This window comes from Eublepharis macularius, chromosome 15 (assembly GCF_028583425.1).
Source record: "Eublepharis macularius isolate TG4126 chromosome 15, MPM_Emac_v1.0, whole genome shotgun sequence".
NCBI lineage: Eukaryota > Metazoa > Chordata > Lepidosauria > Squamata > Eublepharidae > Eublepharis > Eublepharis macularius.
The window spans coordinates 44,749,679-44,769,850 of NC_072804.1; the positions used below are offsets into that span (position 1 = coordinate 44,749,679).

General features: G+C 46.4%; 1 protein-coding gene across 1 annotated transcript; it reads right to left on the minus strand.

Moving 5' to 3' along the window:
* Window positions 1-3,303: 3,303 nt before the first annotated feature.
* Window positions 3,304-18,458, minus strand: LOC129343252 (kallikrein-14-like). The gene is made up of 5 exons (XM_054999365.1): window positions 18,283-18,458; window positions 15,500-15,674; window positions 10,354-10,604; window positions 8,085-8,221; window positions 3,304-4,633 (listed from the first exon to the last, which is right to left on the minus strand). Exons 1-5 carry the CDS (start codon window positions 18,323-18,325, stop codon window positions 4,472-4,474), a joined length of 768 nt encoding a protein of 255 aa, XP_054855340.1. The 5' UTR covers window positions 18,326-18,458; the 3' UTR covers window positions 3,304-4,471.
* Between the last annotated feature and the right edge of the window lie 1,714 nt (window positions 18,459-20,172).

The window sequence follows — 20,172 nt, forward strand, 5'->3', positions numbered from 1 at the left end:
CTGCAGCTCTGGTGCCACCCACTCGGCTCAGATAGAGGCTCCTCTTCCCTTTTATTTCCTCTAAATGGCAGCCGGTATTTCATGATGTAGCATCACAAGATCTCAGCTTTCCCCTCATAACTTTCTTTCTTTCTTGGATTTTTTTTTTTTGCAAACTAGAGGGCTGACCCAGGTTTGTACAAACAACCCCCCAACTCTGCACCTGACCCCCACCATGCAGATTTAACAATCTGCACCCTGAGATCTTGGTTCGGAAATAGCAATAGAATACCAATCACGAAAGAGGAAAATTAAGTTCACATGCAGACAAGGAAGGGGTCTCTATGTACCATGGAGGGGGGATATGACTTAACCAAGAGGTGACCAAGACTAGATGTAAGTCTGAGATTTCTGTGTAGATGGAGTGCATTTTCTGCCCCCTGGTGGCAAGCTCCCTTCTCCACGGATATGCTATGGATGCATCCTGCCACAGAGAGCTTAAAGCTACAGCCTGTGAATGAGGCTTAAGAACACAAAAAGTGCCTTGGATCGCACCAGAAAAGTCTATCTGGTCCAGCTTTGTCTCCAAAAGTAGCCATCTGAATGCCACCCTGAATGCATGAAGTTGTCTTATACAGAGTCAGGCCATTGCTCTATCAGCTCTGAATTTCATCTTGTGGCTGGCAGTAGCTCAGGTTGACCTCTTTTACATCACTTACTACTTGGTCCTTTAAAACAGAAATATTGGAGACTGAATGTGAGACCTTTTGCATGCATTTTTTTAACCCCTAGCACTTGATCCTTAGAGGTATACCAGCTCTGAATGAGGGTGTTCCATTTAGTTTTTCCTCCTTCTTTTGCAGTGGGTGCAACATTCAGTAGACTAGCTTTGAATGAGAATTGGCCTGCAGAAACCTTGCCAAAGGGCTTCTCTTGCATGCTGCTGTTGTTTGCAGTAGTCATTTATGTGAACGGTTTTAAAGCCAAGAAGGTATTTGTTCTTTAGGTTAGGCTCAAAAAACATAATTGTCTTGTGATCTGTTATCAACTGCAAAATAAGCCTTCCCCAGCACATGAAATGGCCGGTTCTGTATGGAGTGGAGTCTTAGAGTTCATTCATGATCTTTCCCCACAAGTCATAGATCCAGAGGAGTTAGCCGTGTTAGTCTGTAGTAGCGAAATCAAAAAGAGTCCAGTAGCACCTTTAAGACTAACCAATTTTATTGTAGCATAAGCTTTCAAGAACCATGTTCTCTTCGTCAGATGCATGGAGGGCAGAAGGAAACTGGCCAAATATAGAGGAGGAGAGGGGGGGAAGGGGGGGAAGGAGGAGAGGGGGGATGTAAACAACTCCTTTGATATGGAGATGCAGACAGCTCCTTTTGGTGTGGGGATCAGTTTGCTTGTGTAAAGTTTCAAAGGAGTTTGCCGTGTTAGTCTGTAGTAGCAAAATCAAAAAGAGTTCAGCAGCACGGTTCTCTTTGTCAGATGCATCTGGCGGGGAGGACTGTGGTTATCGAGGGCTTGTGCTGCAGTGCTGCTGAACACTTTTTGATTTTGCTACTACAGACTAACACGGCAAACTCCTTTGAAACTTTACACAAGCAAACTGATCCCCACACCAAAAGGAGCTGTCTGCATCTCCATATCAAAGGAGTTGTTTACATCCCCCCCTCTCCTCCTTCCCCCCTTCCCCCCCTCTCCTCCTCTATATTTGGCCAGTTTCCTTCTGTCCTCCATGCATCTGATGAAGAGAACTTGATTCTCGAAAGCTTATGCTACAATAAAATTGGTTAGTCTTAAAGGTGCTACTGGACTCTTTTTGATTTTTCCCACAAGGAAATCCAGACGTTTCCAACTTTCCACCTCCCACTTCTACAGATTTTAGGGAGTGAAATGAATCCTGAAGATAGCTGTAATGGTGCACACTAAGAAAATGTTATCCTCAGCCACTAACCGATTGCCATAATAAAGCCTAGTTCACACACACAAGAGAACGAGGTGACCGTGAGAAGGTGGAATGGAGAGCAAGTTTTTTTTAAAAGCACCATGGGAAGAAAGGTTCTATCTGTTGCGCAATGTTATATTCCGCCCCCCCCCCCCAAGTCTGTGGCTCAGGAGCACAAATGGGATTTTCCCTTCAAACAAAAAGCAAGGTTCTTCCACAATCACACAACCATGATATTGCTGAGAGTCAGATGTATGTCAAGTAAATAAGGGGTTCGGGTTATTTTATTAACATTACATTTGGGTTTCTGTATGGTTTATGTGAGCATCCTACAAACAAGAAAACCAGCCTAATTAGGGCTAAGTGAAATGTGACACTGGTAATTCCACGAATGTGGTGTGGAGGGATGGGGGATTCAAACTGGAACCATAGCACAAGAGAATGAAGAGTTAAAATTTTCCTTCCTATGCCTTTCTCATGCCCTGAAATTGACCCAAATTGTGCTGAAATTACCCACTACGTGTCATGTTGGGGAAGTATACAGCCATTGATTCAAGACTGATTGATGGAATAAGGGATAGACAGATATAAAAATAGGAGTTGCTCTGCTTTGGAAGCGCACTTGCCATATTGGTGTCAGAGATAAATCTTCCCTTGAAGACAAAGTTGCGGGGGGAAATATGAAGCAAAAGATGAGCAAAATATAGATTGGCTGGGCACCTGTGATGTCACAAAACACTTCCCCCCCTCTTCCCGGAGCATTATTTACAAACGTTATTATAATTTTTGAACTAGGGACTTCATGTTCTTTAAATGGATAACCACGAGGCCACTTCAAACAACTAAACTATAAGGGCAGGGGGCAGTGTGAGAAGGGAAGAGCCAACTTGTTTGCTGTAGAGACAGACACCTTTGAAGAAAAAAACTGAAGAGAAGGGGAGCCCTGGGACAAAACACCTATATTGGCTCCTTTTTTTATGATTGAGGGTCTCTCTACACAATACTTTTGGCACGTGTTCTTCACGTGTTGAGAGATGCAATGTTAGCTGGGAAGCGTAGTTTTAAATGACGGAGCTGGCAGAGATCACTCTGGAGGGGACGGATTCTCTCACAGCCCTCCGCTACCTCTGGCATCTCCCCTTCTGGAGCCTTTGCCCCGATGAGGCTCAATCAATTCAAAGTTTTAAGCAGCGAGGGCAGCAGGATAAAAGCTCTGGAAGGGGAGACAATCCAGCATGTCCGAGGTGGCAGAGGGCTGTGAGAGAATCCTTCCCTTCTGGAGCAATCTCTGCCAGCTCTGTCTTTCAAAACTATGCTTCCTGGCTAACATTGAGTCTCTCTACACTTAATGGACATATGCTCTGGTGTCTCGTGTAGAGAGAATCTATGTGTACACCTTAAACAAAACAGAGAAAAATCAGAGTTCATGAAGCTCTTTTGGAACATTCTCTCATAGGATGCTTTTTCTCATCCCTTGCCAATATCCTAGCATTATCCACTTCCGCTCACAATATGTTCTGCTACAGGAAGGGAAGAGCCTGCTTCTCATACATCATTCATCAGAAGTAATACAGTGCATCTATCAAAGCCTTTCCTGTTCACACATCTACATAACCATGGCATTTGAACAGCCCGGACCAACCCAAAGCAATAGGCAGTACAGGTCACTGTCAAGAACAGCAGGATTCAACGACCTTCATGTCAATCGGGAGAACTTTTGAGGCTAAATGCAGTTGGAACCAATGGGCAAACAGGATGTGTGTGTCGGGTGGAAGTGGGTCCGCCCCACTTCTTGTGACTTTCCTGGTCTCTGCCCTTTTCTCTTCTTCCATCATGGTAACAATACATAGCATTGGTATAGCACTTTCAGCCATTCAAAGCGCTTCACAAAAATCAGCCCGACGTATCAATCTTCAAAGCAAACTTTTGTCCATATATGTAATAGTAGAAAGGGGCTGAAATCATGTGGGAAAGCAGAACACATTTGCTTTGTCTCTGAGAAAACCGGATCCAGAATAATGCCGCAGCTCCTTGCCACCCCCACCCCACAATTGATTATAGCCCCTTCTTTCATTTGCATGGGGCTAAAGAAAGGGCTGCAATGGGTAAAACCTGTGGTGGACACAATCACCTCTTTCCCAGACCCTTGGGACAAGAAGGTGGGGAACGGGTGCGACTCCACTGCCCAACCATTTCCCCGACTGCAGCTCTTTTCTCTTATTGTATTTTTGATGCAGACACAATTTCTACCCTTCTCTCTCCACCCCCTCCCCCCAATATGGCAAAATGGAAATGGGGAGGGGGAAGTAGTAGAACGAGCTTTCACTTAGAGCAGCCATATAACTTGAACCAGCCTCAGGCAGCGCCTGGAGAGACACGGACAAACATGTAGCATTGGTCACAATAGCAGGACACGGACTTGAAAGTTTGAGGAAGGCAGCCATGCACACAAGATGGTTACGCTCAATTGGAACATGTGCGCAAAAGGCTGGGCATGCGGTGCTGATGTTCCGTCTCCCCAGAGTCCTGCGTTGTGGATTTGGGTCAGCATTTACCATGCTTGCTTATCGTGTCTTTGATCCACGGAACCACACAGCACACTTTGGCATAGACTCCAGGATTCCCTTTCTGTGCGCATACGTAGGTCCCCCAGGAAACCACGCCTTCAACTTTACCGTCACAGACCAGCGGGCCGCCAGAGTCACCCTGCAGGGACAATGACAGAAGTTATCAGTGGGCACACCCATGTTTAACTCCATGCATTCATCGACTTCATGGTCCGTAAGATGAATTAGATAGCTTAACGTGTTCTGCATAATATACTACTACTCACTTTTTTTTTCTGGGAAAAGAGGTGGCGGAACTCTCATGAGGGAAATGAGGAAAAAACCCATGAGATTCTTTGAAATAATATTATTTTCATGCACTATTGCCGAGTATTTTCAAGAGGTGCTAGAACTCCGTTCTACTGCATTCCCGCTGGAAAAAAACCCTGCTACTACTTAGGTATAATATGATGCTTTACGACATGTCCAAATGAGACCTTATAAGGGAAATCAAAACATGTCCACTCTTTTGTGACCCTCTTATCAACAGCCACATTGCTGCAGTCAGTAGGGTTGCCAGCTCCTAATTGGGAAATTCCTGGAGATTTGGGGGAGGGGTGGAGCCTGGAGAGGGCAGGGTTTGGGGAGGGGAAGAACCTCAGCAGGGTATAATGCCATGGAGTCCACTCTCTAAAGAAGCCATTTTCTCCAAGGGACCTGGAGATCAGTTGTAATTCTGGGAAATCTCCAGGTCCCACTTGGAGGCTGATGAGTGTTGGAAGAGGAGGATTCAGCACTGTCCCTTTCCTCAGGTTTCAGAAGGGGACAAACCAAAGAGTTCGAAAGATAGAGAGGTCAGGACACTCTGTTTACTGTTTACTGCTCTGATCATCCTTTGATATGCAGATTGCTGTTCTCAGGATTTCCTCCTCCTGATTTCCTTCTTCTCACTTCCTCTCTTCCTGGCTTTGTTCCAGGCACCATCTCTCTCCTTCTCCTCCCTCCATCTTGAAAGCATGGATGCAGGCCTTGCCCTGCCATCCATGCCCATCCTTAGACTAGATAGGTAGTTAGGATGTGTCTCTCCTTCTTTCTTATCAGAGTATGGAGTTCCTACAATAAAGAACTCTTATTTCCCTTCTAAGCATAAGCAAATGGATGCTTTGTTATTTTCTCTCCTGCACACACACCAGCCAGCAGAACCAGCTCACAACTACCTATAATCACAATTCCTCTGCTAAATGATAGACTCCGCTAATGTCCCAAATATGGAATCCTTTAATTAGGTTTCTGGGGCCAAGATACGATTCATTTAACAGCAAACATCAATTAGTCAGATGCTGGTATATGCTCTTCACTGCTGGCTGGTGCCCCATAATTCCCATCTCCATTTGCTGCCACAGGGGGGCTCAAAAATATGCCCTTGCCACGACAGCAAGAGCAACAGGAGTGGCAATGAACAAGAATGGCATCTGCACACACCTCTATGCAGGGCTTTTTTTCTGGGAAAAGAGATGGTGGAACTCAGGACCGCACAATGTTATCACGTTAAATTGCCCTAGGAGAAAATGGTCTGCGGCGCGGAGGGCAATCTAAACTCCCCTCTGTCTGGAGATCAGGGGGTGGGGCCACCAGCCATGTGACCATTTTCAAGAGGTTCTAGAACTCCATTCCACCGTGTTCCAGCTGAAAAAAAGCCCTGCCTCTATGTTTACTGAGACCACCTTTCCCTCCTTCTAGTCCTCCTCTTTTCCTCATTATATTTACACAAAAACAAAGATACAAAGTTGATTTTGGACACTCAGCCCAGAAATCCCTCTCTTTTCCTTTCTCCACCAAGCTATGCCGTAACACTACAACTCTCAGCTCAAGTAGGAAAGGAAAAATACCTTTTAAAGGGCTGAAAAGGACAGGGAGAAAAGGCAGAGCTTAGCGCCTTCATTTTGAAGGTGGAGCTTAACTCTAACCCCTTGTCACAATGTCTGTGGGTGGAGTGTCCTCCGTCTGCAGCCACGCCACAATTCTCCTTTTGAGCCATACTAAAGTAGGTTTATTTTTACTCTAATTCAGAGAGGAAAAGCCAGACGAGCCATGATGACCAGATAAGGCATTTGTGTGCACCTAGATGCTGCATGGGCTTCCTTTTGCCTGTGTGCAGGGAAATCTCTGTCTGGAAGCAGCTGCCTTCTTCTTTTAGGAAGCAAACTTTCCTGTAGCTTGGTGCCTGAGATGCAAAGAGACCAGGCTGTTTCCATCTCAGGCATTTGGCTGTTCTGTCATTCCCCACTGCCCTCTTGTTACTGCTACCACTGTTGCTTCCTTCAATTGGGAATGAAAGCTCCCTACACCTGAGAGCCAAGCTACAAGTGACGAATGGCACTTGAACGGCAAGTGAACAGACTCACGTGTATTCCTCCCTGTTCACGTAGTGGGCCCTTTTCACACTGCTTACCTTGACTCGCAACAACACGGAACATCGCGGTAAAAACGTGGAAGATCGCGTTTTCTCGTGCGAGATTTGCGAGATGTCGCGCAAATCTCGCATGAGAAAACGCGATCTTCTGCTTTTTTACTGCGATGTTCCGTGTCGTTGCAAGTCAAGGTAAGCAGTGTGAAAAGGGCCGTGATCAAGTGGAGCGCAAGTGGAGCACAAGTGAACAGGGAGGAATACACGTGAGTCTGTTCTCTTACTGTTCAAGTGCCATTCGTCACTTGTAGCTTGGCCCTCAGTGTCTCAGCCAATGGACAATAGTTGGGGGTGGGGCAATTGCCCACAGCCCTGCCCCCTCAAAAAGGTGAGGGGAAAAGGGGAGGAAAAAATCACGCACCTGCTACCTCTTGAAGGTGCCCTAACTGGGGCTTAGACACTGACTTCCAGGGGCAGTAGTGGTTCCCACTCACCTCACGTGGGTTGAGAGCCGCCCCTTGCTTGGCCCCAGTATGAGGGGGAGGGCAATGATTCTATATCGCCACTGTGGACTTTGCCCAGGGCCCCAAAATCACCAAAACTGAGAGGAAAGTGGCACCCCCTTCTCCTTTCTCAAGCAACTTGTCTACAGACTGCTTGGTTTAACAGGAGAATGAAGGCAATAGGGGGAAGAAACATTACCAGAGAATGGTTTTTGTGGATTTTCCGGGCTGTATCACCATGGCATTGTAGTTCCTGACGTTGTAGTTCCTACAATGGCAAGACCACAGCGATACAGCCCGGAAAAACCACAACAACCATCGTTCTCCGGCCATGAAAGCCTTCGACAATATTACCAGGGAATGTTGTTCTCAGTGCTATCTCTTCACTACCACACAACACAAACCCAGGATTATGGGGGCATGATTTATGCAGGGATATTGTCTCTATGTACATTGCGTATGAAATATAACAGCTGAAAAAAAGAAAAGAAAGAGGATGATCTCAAAAAACTGTACCAGACCCTCAGGATTCGAGTCCAGTGGCACCTTAGAGACCAACAAGGTTTTCAGGGTGTGAGCTTTCGAGACTCCGAGCTCCCTTCTTCAGATACCAGACCCTATCTATCTCACTCAATCCTCAACGAGTTGCAGGAACCTCTCAGAAAGAGGTTGAATTCATCTGGCTATCAACTGCTTCTCACCTGGCAGGAGTCGATGCCTCCCTGTGGAACTCCAGCACACATCATGAAAGGTGTAATGGCACCACGGTAAGCTTTATTGCAATTCTGATTTGGGACAGTGCTCACATCTGCACATTGTAGAGTGTCTGGAAGCATTGCTAGAAGAAATATATAGATAGAGAGAGAGACCAAGAAGTCAACAGTGGATGAAAAGCAAGATAGTCAGGGCTAAGTGGCCAGCCAGTGTAAGTGGGGGTACAGTACTGGCTTCAGTCAACATGCTGGGTTTGAATAAGAATGTTGTCTTGTGCTAGTATTTGGCTGGAGGTACTCCAGGCTTGTCATTCCTCTCTTGTGGTGAAGGATCTCCACTGCCAACTGGTGCTTCCTGCTACCGGTCATCTGGCCAGCAGGGGTGGGGGTTGCATGAAAAGGGAGTAACATCAGCAGCATCTTGATGTACTGACATGGCTTACCATGCACCCAGAAGTGACATCAGCACATCACTGGGGGACGCCAGGGACACATTGGCATCTGGGCAAAACTCTATGGTTAAACCACAGAGTTTTGCCCAAATACCAGAGCATCCTCTGGCAACATGCAGAAATCACTTTTGAGTGCACAGGGAGTGATGTCAGCATGTTGACAGTGACTTAATTATGTTGCTGGTAAGCACCTCATGACTAGTAAGTCCCAACCATACCCTGCCAGTTGCCATGGCAACCCCAAAGTAGTCCGGTGGCTCTCAGTGAAGCCACAGAGTTACTACAGGTGTCACCCGTTCCAGGCACAGTCAGGAGAAAAACTTGACCTGTTGGATTTCTGGCACAGAACACTTGCTAGAACAAAGACTGACAAAGTGGGTTATCAAGATGCCTGGGAGAAGAGGTTCTGGCTCTTTAATTGAGGCTTAACATGTGGAAATGAGCAGCTGTCATTTTCTATGGTATGGAGGTAAATAACATGACCAGGTCAATAGGATCCCATTAAGCCTCCATTAAAAAGACACAACAGTTTTTTCTCCAGGCCTGCGGGCAATCATGGTGGCAATCTCATTTTCGTAGCAGAGGGGCTCAAAGGCAGAGCCTGTGCAAATAGTCTCAGATTCAATCTCTGCTCTCTCCAGATGAAAACTATTGTCTGGAGAGCCACTGCTAGTCACAGTAGCCAGTACTGAACCAGGTAGACCAATGGCCTAACAAAGTGTAAGGGATCTTCATCTAAGCAAGGACTTACATTTTTGGCAAGCTCTGAGACCATGACATCATTTCTAGTACAATTCAAAAGTAATGTGATCATGCTGGGACGATGCTCTAGCATTTGCCCCAAACTCTATGGTTTAACCATAGAGTTTCAGGCAAATGCTGGGGCATTGCCCGATGCAATGATATCACTTCTGTGCCATGCTGGAAGTGACATCAATACTGATCAGCCCCTCTTTCCTTGGCATCTGCCCCTTCTCCCTGCCCAAGCTGCACAGCAGCAGGCAGAATCAGAAAGGTGTGGAAATCTCCCACTGAACTGGGAGACTCAGTCTCTCCACCTTTGCTAGACCTCTCTTCCAGGAATCTTTCTAATCCCCCTTTTTCTGGGCCAGTTTGGAAGTACCCTGTTGCATTCCATCCAAACGTATATATTTTTCTCTTCTAGGTAAGGGTACCAGACTATTGAGAAGGTTCTCATCCTTTTAACAGTTGTGCAGAATGGAAAGTTCCAGCCAGTGTAACATTGCCTGGTTTAGTTTTGCAATGACTGGAAAATACACCTGAAAGAATCTTCCGTAAATGCAGGGCTTTTTTTCTGGGAAAAGAGGAGGTGGAACTCAGTGGGTTGCCAGTACAAGGGGCAAGTCTTGGCAGGAGGTAGTGCCTTTGGTACCACATGTGCATGCACAAAGTGCGCACACACTCCCAGGACCACACAATGACGTCACTTTGGGTCAGCTGGAACAAGGGGGAAGTTTTTTAAAGTTTAAATCACCCTTGGCGAAAATGGTCAGATGGCTGGTGGCCCCGCCCCCTGATCTCCAGACAGAGGGGAGTGTAGATTGCCCTCCGCACCGGCGCGGAAGGCAATTTAAACTCTCCTCTGTCTGGAGATCAGGGGGCGGGGCCACCAACCATGTGACCATTTTCAAGAGGTGCCGGAACTCTGTTCCACCACTTCTCAGCTGAAAAAAAGCCCTGCATAAGTATATTCTTAGATCTCCAGAAGCCTTTGTGGAGTTTGGTCCTGCAATTGCACCCTCAGAGTATTGACATATCCAGGCAAGCAGAGACAACCACTGTACCTTGAGGAGATCTTATGGTACCCCAGCCTGACACTGTGCATGGTGTGTTATCCGCAGGGCACTTGGAAGGCAGAGGAATAGTCTTTACAGCCTCAGTGAGCCTGGCACAGGGCTTAAGCCGAAGTAGCATGTAATCCTTGTTGTTGTTGCTTCTTTTGTAATCTGGGTGTGGTTTAGCTTCGGCAATACCTAAGCACTGCTCTGTGTCTTCTATCTTCTTCAAGTTCTGCTTGCCTAGGCACACTTTCATGCTATATGGTGAAAAGGAGCAGAGTGAGAAAAACAATGAAAGATCTAAACTCAAAGAGACTGGTCCAAGGGGTTAAGTAGGGTGTGAAAACCTACAGGTAGGGCCTGGAGTTCTCGTGGAATTGCAACTGATCTCCAGACAGTGGAGATCCCTTCCCTTGGAAATGGCAGCTTCCGATGCTGGACTACCTGGTATAGCATAAAGCCTGGGAGAAATGGACATCCTAGAATGGCATCAAATACCTGCTGAGCTCTCTCCTCTCTCCAGGCACGGCCCCTCAAATCTCTGGAGTTGGAACTGGCAATCCTTATTATTATTATTGTTGTTATCATCATCATCATCATCATTATTATTAACAACAACAACAACAACAACAACATTTGATTTATATACCGCCCTTCAGGATGACTTAACACCCACTCAGAGCGGTTTACAAAGTATGTTATTATTATCCCCACAATAAAACACCCTGTGAGGTGGGTGGGGCTAAGAGAGCTCTGAGAGAGCTGTGAGACTAGCCCAAGGTCACCCATCTGGCTTCAAGTGGAGGAGTGGGGAATCAAACCTGGCTCTCCAGATTAGAGTCCTGCGCTCTTAACCACTACGCCAAACTGGCCAGGTCCTGTTAACCTCCTGGAGGGAGGGGGACCAGCACTCATCTTGTTCTTGCTCCTTGTGCTCCTGCAAAGCTCCTGTGCCTGTGTAATGAATGATCGGCCTGCTGCGAAGCACGGGAACATTCTCAGGGCAGCGTGATGACATCACTCCCAGGAAGTGACATCATTGCAACACCCTAGGAACGTGCCCAGGAGACCCATTCCCACATCTTCCCCCCACCAGTCAGGTGAATGGTGTTGGGGAGGGGAGGATGGAAGCAGGGGACCCCCCACCCTCACTGGGGGACCTGAGATCCATAATGAAGCAAGACATGCCTTATAAAGGAGCACAGGCCTGATTTCCAGCTGAGGGTGAGCTTTACCCCCGAGGGCCAGTTCTCCACCCAAACCACCCTTGGGGCAGCATATTAAGGAAGGCTCTAATGTGTCACCAGGGGCATGACTTGCTCTGGCCAATAGCATCACAGGAGGAAGTGACAGGTGTGGCTTATGCCCATCACCATCTCCTCAATTTGTGTTATTGTCAGCTGGGTCAAAGCAAAGCCCCAGAAGAACAGATAGCAAGAGGAAGCAAAGGACAATATAGTTGCTCGGGGACATAAAATACTTGGCCCTCTCAGTTTTGCCCCTCAACAAACTGAAAAACAAGCATCTCTTATTGGGAGAAATTCCTTGCTTACATTTTGAAGTTGGAACTCATTGACTTTTTTTTTTTAACTAGCATGCCTGGTAAGTCCCCTTGTTCAAAGCATTTTATTTACTTCTATTTATTAGAACTGCCCCATTCAGCGAATAAATGGGCTAGTTGGAGTAATCGGTTGACTAAACTTTCAGTTGGCTAAAAGGTGCCTCCAATTAATTAGGGTACAGATTTTTAATTATTAAACAATTACATTAATGAATCATTAATGCAACAACAACAATGTGCTTATATACCTTCTTCTAGACAGATTGCCCCACTCAAGTGGTGCGCAAAGTCAGTATTATTATTATTGTCTGCACAGTACAGCTGGAGAGGGGGGGGCTGAGAGTGGTGACTTACCCAAGGCCACCTGCTGAGCTCTTGGATACATAATTGGGACTGCAGGCAGTAAATGCTATGTTAGAAGAGGCATTCCCACCAATATGAGAGCGGAGGTAGAATGCTTCTTTAGCAGTGATGCTCTCTGTGACTCAGAGCAACCCAAAGCAAAGTGTTCCTTTGTCCAGAATGCTGATTTTTCATCGTATGTCTGATTAATTGACTACACTTCTTTTTAACAGCACCATGGCTCAAAAATTTATGGGTTGGCTTTTCCCAGAAAAACATGCATAAAAGCAACTGTTTAAAAAACAGTTTGAAAATATCAACAAAGCTGCACCCTAACTATTTAGAAAAGATCATCAACAAAATCAAAGACCAAAAAACTGGAGAAGAATATCTGAGACAAACAAGCTTGCCGCTGCTGATGGAAGAAAGTCAGGGAATGCGGGCAAGGATGTTCCCTAAGAAGGGGGCTTTCGCAGCAGCCGTCGTCACCCCCAAGGAAGCCTCCACACCGCAGCCACTCAGTAAATACAGAGCAGGGCATCAGCTAAGCATACGCCAGGCGTATGGTTGATGCTAGGCGGAGGGCCCCCAACCCCGTCCAGTCGAGCGTGGTCTGTGCCCTCCCCACTAGCGACATCCTCCATCTGTTGAGCTGCACTGTAAATGCTCTAGTGAAGGTGAAAGGGAGGTGCCTTGTGTATGCGTACAGTGCATGTTGTTATGCTGCTGAGTATACGTGTATGCATATATATGTATTTTAAATGTTAGCACGTTTATACATTTATAATTTTAAACTGTGTGAAATGTTAGATGTATTTTAAATATATGTAAATTGTAATCCGCCCTGAGCCTGCTGGTGTGGGGAGGGTGGAATATAAATTAAATTAAATTAAATTAATGTATTGTCGAAGGCTTTCACGGCCGGAGAACGATGGTTGTTGTGGGTTTTCCGGGCTGTATTGCCGTGGTCTTGGCATTGTAGTTCCTGACGTTTCGCCAGCAGCTGTGGCTGGCATCTTCAGAGGTGTAGCACCAAAAGACAGAGATCTCTCAGTGTCACAGTGTGGAAAAGATGTAGGTCATTTGTATCTACTCAGGAGGGATGGGGTTGAGCTGAGTCATCCTGTAAGAGTTTCCCAGGGTGTAAGGCGGGAGGCTTCACTGTATCCTGAGGAGGTTCTTTTGCATATGGATTGGTACTTGATGTGCTAATCTTCTCTGCAGGGCTATTGTCGGGGATAGAATGTTTTGTTAGCCTGGTGTTTTTCAGAACTGGAAACCATGATCTGTTCATTCTTAAGGTTTCTTCTTTCCTGTTGAAGTTTTGCTTATGCTTGTGAATTTCAATGGCTTCCCTGTGCAGTCTGACAAAGTAGTTGGAAGTGGACACACTTCCAACTACTTTGTCAGACTGCACAGGGAAGCCATTGAAATTCACAAGCAACACTTCCAACTACTTTGTCAGACTGCACAGGGAAGCCATTGAAATTCACAAGCATAAGCAAAACTTCAACAGGAAAGAAGAAACCTTAAGAATGAACAGAGCATGGTTTCCAGTTCTGAAAAACACCAGGCTAACAAAACATTCTATCCCCGACAATAGCCCTGCAGAGAAGATTAGCACATCAAGTACCAATCCATATGCAAAAGAACCTCCTCAGGATACAGTGAAGCCTCCCGCCTTACACCCTGGGAAACTCTTACAGGATGACTCAGCTCAACCCCACCCCTCCTGAGTAGATACAAATGACCTACATCTTTTCCACACTGTGACACTGAGAGATCTCTGTCTTTTGGTGCTACACCTCTGAAGATGCCAGCCACAGCTGCTGGCGAAATGTCAGGAACTACAATGCCAAGACCACGGCAATACAGCCCGGAAAACCCACAACAACCATAAATTAAATTAAATTAAATTAAATTAAGTGACGGGAGAGAAATAGAGAATACTCTTCTGTAGGTATAACCACCAGCCTAGAAATGACTGACAATGGGGCAGGTTGGCCATTAAGGCCACTGGGAAAAGTCTTATTAGTGGCCCAGTGGCTTGGATGTTGCCTGTGACAGATTCTTTCTTCCTCCCTCCTTTGATGGGTGGTGCCCAGCAGTCCCAGACCAGGGCGTTTCCCCCAGACTAACTTTTCCCTGCCAGTCTGCCCCTGACTAACAAGATGCTGGGGATTATGTGGTTGAAGCTCCCAAGCGTTCCTCCCCGCCTTTTGAACAGTAGGTACACAATGTGGACCAAGTAGGATCAAAATGTGTGTGCGCGTGCGTGCGTGTGCGTTAACCCATCCCTCCCCGTGCCATTTCACCGACCTGTTTTACAGAAGGACTGTTTGCCCCACTGAAAGACAGATACTGGCAGGGCTATTTCAGGTAAAGAAAATGGTGCAGGAGAAAGGGGTTAAGAACTCGCCTCTCCATATAATGGATCAGAGCAGCTACTGTTTACTAAAGGGTGGGGAACACTGGGCTGCCAGCATCTTATCTCGATTGACCCCCTGAGAAGTTGTAACACATGGGCCAAGCTGCATGACCCACGAAGACCATTCCTGTCAGACACTGAATTATGCACTAGCTGAAACTCCCAAACAGTCTTCAAGGGTAGGCCCAAGTGGAGCACATTGCAATAAATCAAACTTGCATGTATGTGAATGTAAGTACAAGAGTGTAAGATAAGGCTCCCCTTGCAATCTCTGCTGGATTGTTCAAAGGTTCTTAGCTGCTACTTCTATGGGGACAGGATGTTTTCCTCGTCCCTAACTGGCAGGTGGCTCCAACTGGAAGATGGGACCACCACCATGCCAAGGAAAGCTTTTAACGAGCAACGTTTGGGGGCAGATGGGCAAGGCAAAGGGAGCGGATGGTACAACTGCAATGCCGAAATGATTCCTGACCTTTTGTAGAAGAGGAAGATCTCTCAAGAGGCCAGGATTCTTCCTGGAGGACGTGGGTGGCTTGCCATTCCTACATTAAATGGGCCAAAGGGGGTGCTAAATTGGATTCAACCAGGTGCTCAATCCAGGCATTACAGGATGGGAGCTAAAGGGAGGAGGGTGCCCATAACACCTCTCCTTGTCTGAGACGGCGAGGGCATCCCTTGGGAAAAGGTAAAAAGTTGCACTCAAAGCTTAGGGTGCCAGACTCTCATGCTACTATCGTTTATTCTCTCACACCCCAAGGCTGTCAGGTGAAGGTATTTTATTCAGGTCCCTGCAGCTGTACCTTGCAGAGTTATTCACTTACCCCAGTTTGGGTTTGCAATGGGCAGCAGTGAGGACCCAACATGGATGTATTAAGGACCCTCCGCAATAAATATTCCATTTGCCTTTGCGTCCAAATACGAGGGCCGCCTGGTAGGGGCGGCTGCGTTCTCCACAGTCGTACCCACCAATGATCCGGTTACCCGGCTGGGCGAACACTGCAAGACAACAGCAAAGTCAGTCTCATAGCATCACCGTTCCTTGGGATTCCTGACTACTGAGGACTGGTCCCCATCCAAAACATTCTAAAGAAGGAATAAAGAGAAGCAAGATCACAAACTGCTGCATAGATGTAGAATCAATAGTGCAGATCAATGCCTTTGAGGAACCAAGCTTACAGCATCCACCACCCATTATTATGGCCATTCCTAACCTATCATGACATTGTTTTTACTGCTGAGACCAGGGCTAGCCCACCCAGCAGACCAATCAAGCTGAGATAGGATTGCCAGGTGCCCACCTGGAAGTGACATCACACACCCCACACACATGGTGCTCTAGGAACTGACCAAATCTCTGTGGTATTTACTATAGATTTCTCAGAATTCCTAGAGTGTTGAGGGGAGGCACTGATGCTTTTCCTTCCCAGGGTTTGCCCCCAAACAGCTCCCACAGAGCCCCGGTGCAGGCCTGATATCCCCAGGTAGAGATCACTGGGTTTTACCAACTGGATACTTGAGTATTTCTAGCTCAATTCTTGTCCCTAACTTCTGCACCCAAAGCCTTCCTTGAACCTCAAAGCCATCTCTCACTGGTGGTAGCCAGGTAGTACACCAGGACATGGGCACTTCCTCCTAAGGATCCCTCTCATTTGTTTTTCTGGTGCACTGCCAGTTTAAGCAGTAACTCTACATCAGGGGTCAGCGACCGTTTCTAATTAAAGAGCCGAATTGCGTCAAAATTCAGTGCAAGAGATCAACTAAGATCCAGTATAAATAAGCATATTTGCATAACTGAAACTACTCAAATTATATATTACCTATCATTGACATGCGGATTAGTAAACTGTAAAAGATTCTGCAACCCAAACACTGGTTGTTGAAAATCCTTTCTTAGGAAGTGGTACAAACAAGATCTCACAAATATCATACATTGACACAGGAGCACCTTGCGCAACTGCTTTAGAGCACTGGTGTAGATTTGCATGTAGTTCACACCTGGATTCCTAGCAACGGTTCACCTCTTTTGTTTCCCTTTTGTTAAAGCACTTGTAAGAAGCCCTAGAGTCCCATCAAAATCTTCACTTACTGTTCCCTTCGTATCCTGGTGATTCTAATATCTGCCTACCCCTCCGAAAGACCTTTAGTTAAAGATTTTCTTTTCTTTTTTTCATTCTGTACTGAGCCATATTTGGCTCTGCAGTCATCATCTGTGGACCCCTACCCTACCCTGACAATCCACTTTAGGATCCCTAGTAAATTTCAAGTAGATCAATTAGTGAGTTAAGATACTTGCAAATTAGGAAGGATGAGATGGACTTCTTACATTCCTAAACACTTCTACACAGATCAGCGAGGTTGTCACTGTGGAGGGATCCTATATATGCAGTTTTACTTGGGACATTTAAAACAGGGATTCTCGTGGGTGAATGCAGATGAGAAGGTCTTTTGCTCAGCTGTTTTGTGGCTTTGGAATCTCCCCCAAAGGCAATTTCTCACACCTCATCCCTGTTGGCATTTCTGTGTTTGCTTCAAACAGTCCTTTTCACAAGAGGCTTTGGTAACTATGCTGTCACAGTGGTTGGGTTGGTTTTCTATCCTTCAACTAGTTCCCCCCCCATTGTATTAGTTTATCTTCTATCCTGCCTTTCCAGCCATAGAATGGACCCCTAGGACAGGCCACATGAAAAACATAAATATTGCTGACAAAGGGCTGAAACCAACCAGGTTTTCTGCTGCTGAGAAAGGAGGAAGGGGTCACTTTTGACCACAAAAAGGGCTATGCTAGGGATCACTGGACTTTCACCTGGACAGCCCAGGCAAGCTCAGCCTCATCAGATCTTTGAAGCCAAGCAGGGTTGGTCCTGGTTACTACTTGGATGTGAGACCACCAAGTAAGTCCAAGGTTGTTACACAGAGGCAGGGCAATGGCAAACGACCTGTGAATGTCTCTTGCCTTGAAAACTCCACGGAGACACCATAAGTCAGCTACAACTTGACTGCAAAAAAGAGTGTGTGTATGTGGGGGGGGGGTCCATTGGACCTGCATGTACAAAAGCCATGTGGGATGGAGATTGGAAGTAACAAGGAGAAATGAGTGAGATTTGAGCGAAAAAGCTGGCTGGATCCAACCCAAAGAATCACCATGCCAATGTTATAAGAACAAAACCAAAAACTGAATACAGCAGGGAAACCAATACTGTATTCAGTTTTTTGGTTTTGTCTCATGAGGGAGACTGCCTCTCATAGTTTGTTAATGTTATAAGAACGACAGCATTAAAACCACCAACAGATTAAAATCATCATCCACGCCAAGCAATATCACCAATTTATCAGTAGCTAGATGTCGTCACTTATTGGTGATGCTGTTTTTATTTTTGCTAGTTCTTTTTTTAATGGATGTCATTAAGAAGACAAGATCAAAGCACAACTTTGTCGGCTGAGCTTTGTGATTTTTTTTCTTGCAGCTCCGTGTAACCCTTTCTGAGAGTCCTTTTTTTCAGAGGGGATGGCAGGGCGGGATTTTAGCGCGTAGAGTAAATAAGGGGGGAAAGCACTGAGCAGCCGTATCTTAATAGTACCTTGGAATTAGACATTCTCGACTTACCTGCAGAGGTCATCAGAAGAAGCCCAAAGATTAATAGCTTCATCGTTGCACTGTTGAATCCACAGGAGCCTGAGCCTTGCAGAGGAATTGGCTGCAGGGCAGAAGATTTGTAAGGCACCGTTCTAGGATGTCTGTGGGAGCAAGCGACTGATACCAGTTCAATCTCCGGCCTCACGCACACACCCAACTGATGATACTGAATACTGCCACTGGAATTTAGTTTTGTAAACAATTCCCCCGTCGTTATTATTCACGGTATACTGGGGTTAATTCCTATGCTGAAGGAACAGGAATTATTCACAATGAAGCAAACACTTCCTGTTTAGGTAAGGAGAAGGCTTTGAACACAAAGGGGTGGGGACCTGGGGAGAGGGGTTAAAATATGGTAAAGAAATGGTGAGTTGGGAAAAGTTCCGCTTCCTGCTCAGCTGTGATGCACAGCAACGAACAGTTCTTAGGTCCAATTCCTAGCATTTCCAGTTACAAGGATCCAGGGGTGATATGAAACCCTGAAACCCTGGAGAACGGCTGCCTGTCAGAGTAGGGGGCACCAATCTTGATAAATCAATGGTTTGAGTTGGTATATGGCATCTTCATGCGTATTTTTGTTAAGGTAATGGGTCGTGGCTCTGTGGTAAAGCATCTGCTTTGCTTGCAGAAGGTTTCAGGTTCAATTGCCCAGGGCAACTAAGACTGCCCCTGAAAACGCAAGCTCATCCCTGAAGGATCACGACCAGCGTCCATCGAGCCTGGCATCCTGTTTCTGACAGCAGCCAGCCCTATGCCTTTGGAAGGCATGACATTGGTTGTTGGAACAGACATTCACAGATATACTGCCTCTGAACAAGGAAGTTCCACTTAGCTTCCCTGTTCTCGTCAGTTTTTGCATCTCTGTCTGAATGGTCCCTTTCTCCACCCAAAGCAACCTACCCAGCTCTTTCATGCAAGGCCCCCTAGCTCTGTAGGGCCAAGAGGTTACTATCTGCATCCCTCTGCCTTATCATCATTATGCAACAGAAGGGGGAAACAGCTCTTTCTTACCCGCAACTACATGCTAAAGAGGTCACAAAAAGAACAAAATGCATCCACACACTTGTAGATGGAGAGGCTGCCTGACTCAGAAGTCCTATCTACAGTGAACATTTAAAACAATTTCCAGTTTTTCCCTCTCCCCAAGGAATCTTGGAAACTGCAGTTCTGGGAGAGGGCTATGGAATCTGGAGCAGCAAAATCTCACTCGCCCAAACTACAGTTCCCAGGATGCCTTGGGATAAAAAACCAATACAGGTATGTGGTGTAGTTAGGCCTGGAATCAACAAAGAAGGTCAAGAAATACTGAAAGCAGGGGCTTCTTGGTTTGCAGCTTTTAGGAGGGAGAGAGGAAACTTCCACTGTTCCTGCCATGCGCCTTGGAAATGGTGCGCCCTTCTACTTTAATTCAGGAGGCAGGGCCAGGTACTGCTAAATATTGCCACAAAAGATGAAATGAGGAGTGCCATGGCCGCCTGGGAAATAATAAGGATCTGTTTTACTCTCTCCTCCCTGGAGCATATAAAGCTGCTTCCTATGGGGTCAGATACTTGGTCAGTACTCTCCTCTGACGGGCAGCTGCTCTCCAGGGTCCCAAGTAACTGCAGGATTATGACATTTGTTTTCCCCGGCAGGGCTCTTCATATGTGTATATTCAGGGCTTTTTTTCTGGGAAAAGAGGGGGTGGAGCACAGTGGGTTGCCCTCAGAGAACATGGTCACATGGCTGGTGGCCCCGCCCCCTGATCTCCAGACAGAGGGGAGTTTAGATTGCCCTCCGCGCCTCTCCAGTGGTGCGGAGGGCAATCTCAACTCCCCTCTGTCTGGAGATCAGGGGGCGGGGCCACCAGCCATGTGACCA